Genomic DNA, 2,294 nt, shown 5'->3' on the forward strand with positions numbered 1-2,294 from the left:
GTTCCTAAACTGGGATTTCCTTACTGACCTAACTTTAGATCTCCCTTCCCCCCCAGCCACTCCAACCCCTAAAACTTCCAACTTCTCAGAACTCTTAGAGTCTCCCGTCCCCAACCCCCACCCCCACCCCACCGTGGCCCTGCCTTCAGTCCTGACAACCCCTGCGCGCCCCATCTCCTTCCAGGCCTGCAGGACCCTGCCCCCCTCCCCAACCCAGTGGGCGGCTCAGGCCTCCTCGCCATCAGCCCCCACGAGCACCAGCGGCTGAGCGTTTTTGCCCTTGTCGTGCCAGCACACGTCGAAGAAGGGGTACACGGGCCCGGGCAGGCGCTCGTGGAAGGCGAAGAGCAGCTCGAGGGCGTCGGCGTCGCTGGCATCATAAAAGGAGAGGACTCCGTCGCCGAAGCTTAGGTAGATCCCAATGCGCCACGGCCGCCTCTCCGGGGTGCGCAGTGCGCGGGGCTCCTTGGCTTCGACGTGCGCCTCCAGGATCTTGCCGTCTCGCAGGCCGATCAGCCAGAGGCCTTGGGAGGGCACGGCGTGCAGGCGGCCGCGGCGGCTGGCCTGGGCCGCGATCACGCCGAGGGCCCAGCGCGGCTTGTCGCCCACCTCCACCTCCCAGTAGTGCTCGCCGTCGGACAGCAGCTGACGCGCCACCACTGCCACAGCCTTGTCGAACTGGCACGGGTCCTCTCCGGCCGGCGGCGCCTTCTGCTCCGAGCACTCAACGCGGCGGCCGGACGGAGACAGCACCAGGCTCGGGTGGGCCGTGCTCGGGTCAAAGGTCAGCTCCTTCATAACTGCCAAGGGCAGAGTGGTCAGGCCCCTGCGTGTCTGCCTCCCGCAAGCTTCTCGCAACCAACTTAGGGGCCAGCCAGTCTGCTCCAATCCCCCCAACATCTTTGGGAGGTGAGTCCCTCTCTGCTTCCTGGCTTGGGCCAAAGACTGGACCTGTCTGAGCTTCAGTCTGCTCAGCTGGAAAACGAGGCCATAACTGCCTCTTTCCAAGGTAGGGAGGATCCCGTGGATACAAGGCATGTAAGTCAGTAGCTGAGGCCCAGGTCCCAAAGCAGGAGACAGTCAAGAAGCCGGGTCCTAGGCCGGCCCCCGCCTCACCCAGCTGTGTGACTTCAGTCAGTCTCGAGCCCGTCTCTGGGCCTTACTTAGTCTTGCCTTGGATAAAACAGAATCTCCCCCCACCCTTCCTCCCGCAAGGCGGTCAGGGCTATTCCAGCCATGTGTGCATGTCCTGGAGTTCTGTAACCTATGGCACCTCACTGTGACCTAGCTCTCAGGGACAGGAGGCAGAACCCTTAGGGGCCTCCCCAGCCACAGGCCACCAGAGTCAGTGTCTGGCCTAGACCCATCCCCAGGGTGTCTGTTCTGCACACCCTCAGCCTCCAACTGGCAGCCATGATCATCTCCGCCAGCCAGAGGGGGCAGGAACTGACCCAGGATCACACAGGGCTTGCCAACAGTAAGCAGGGTCCTCCCCACATCAGCCCCCCGCCCGTAAACCCCATGCCCCCAAAGGTCCTTCTCTGAGCACAGGTTACAAGGGTGCAAGGCAAACCCCGGAGGTAAAGGGGCAACGGGCGCCTTCTTCGATGACCTCCCGGCTGGGACTGAGAGGCCTCTCTTGCGCAGCCAGGACCTCCCCTCAACCACACAGGTACGAACACAAACCTGGAGACAGCCCCTCCCCCGTACCTGGCATCAGAGCCCGGAACATCTTCCTCCACACCTGGAATTTGAAGTCATCTGAGATGACAGGCAGCTGGATGTCCAGACGGGCGGGCGGCGGTGATTCTGCCAGAATCTTCTGTAGCCTGGGGGCGGGGAGGTGGGGGCAGCTGTGTGTGGAGGGACTTCCTGGAGGAGGCATGGAGCAGGGGCAGGGCCCGAGGCGTTACCCCAAAGAGAGGAGGACAGGGGCTGTGGTGGAGTTCCAGGATCTCTCCTGCCTCACACCTGGGCTTAAAACTCTGTCAGAGTTTCTGTTTGGAAGGATGAAAAAGTTCTGGAGGGAGATGGTGCTGGATGGTGGCGGCACAGCACGAATGTACTTACTGTCACTGAACTTAAAATGTGTACGTCAAAAAATGGTTAAAATGGCAAAGTTTACGTCATGTATATTTTACCACAATTTTTTTGTTTATTTACTTACTTAAGTGATCTCTACACACCCAACGTGGGGCTCAAACTCACGACCCCGAGATCAGGAGTCGCAGACTCCACCGACTGAGCCAGCCAGGCACCCCCACAAAAAAAAAAAAAAAAAAAAAAAAAAAAAA

The 2,294-nt window shown here is 60.1% G+C and overlaps 1 protein-coding gene across 1 annotated transcript in view; it reads right to left on the minus strand.

Moving 5' to 3' along the window:
• Nucleotides 1-225: 225 nt before the first annotated feature.
• TRIM72 (tripartite motif containing 72) overlaps nucleotides 226-2,294 on the minus strand; it is a 6,879-nt gene continuing 4,810 nt past the window's right edge. Inside the window, exons 5-6 of the mRNA XM_032431081.1 lie at nucleotides 1,711-1,829; nucleotides 226-800 (exon numbers count right to left, since the gene is read on the minus strand). Of these exons, the coding sequence (XP_032286972.1) occupies nucleotides 226-800; nucleotides 1,711-1,829 (694 nt within the window). The remainder of the gene's footprint in view (nucleotides 801-1,710; nucleotides 1,830-2,294) is intronic.

This window comes from Phoca vitulina, unplaced genomic scaffold, assembly GCF_004348235.1.
Source record: "Phoca vitulina isolate PV1807 unplaced genomic scaffold, GSC_HSeal_1.0 scaffold45, whole genome shotgun sequence".
Lineage (NCBI taxonomy): Eukaryota > Metazoa > Chordata > Mammalia > Carnivora > Phocidae > Phoca > Phoca vitulina.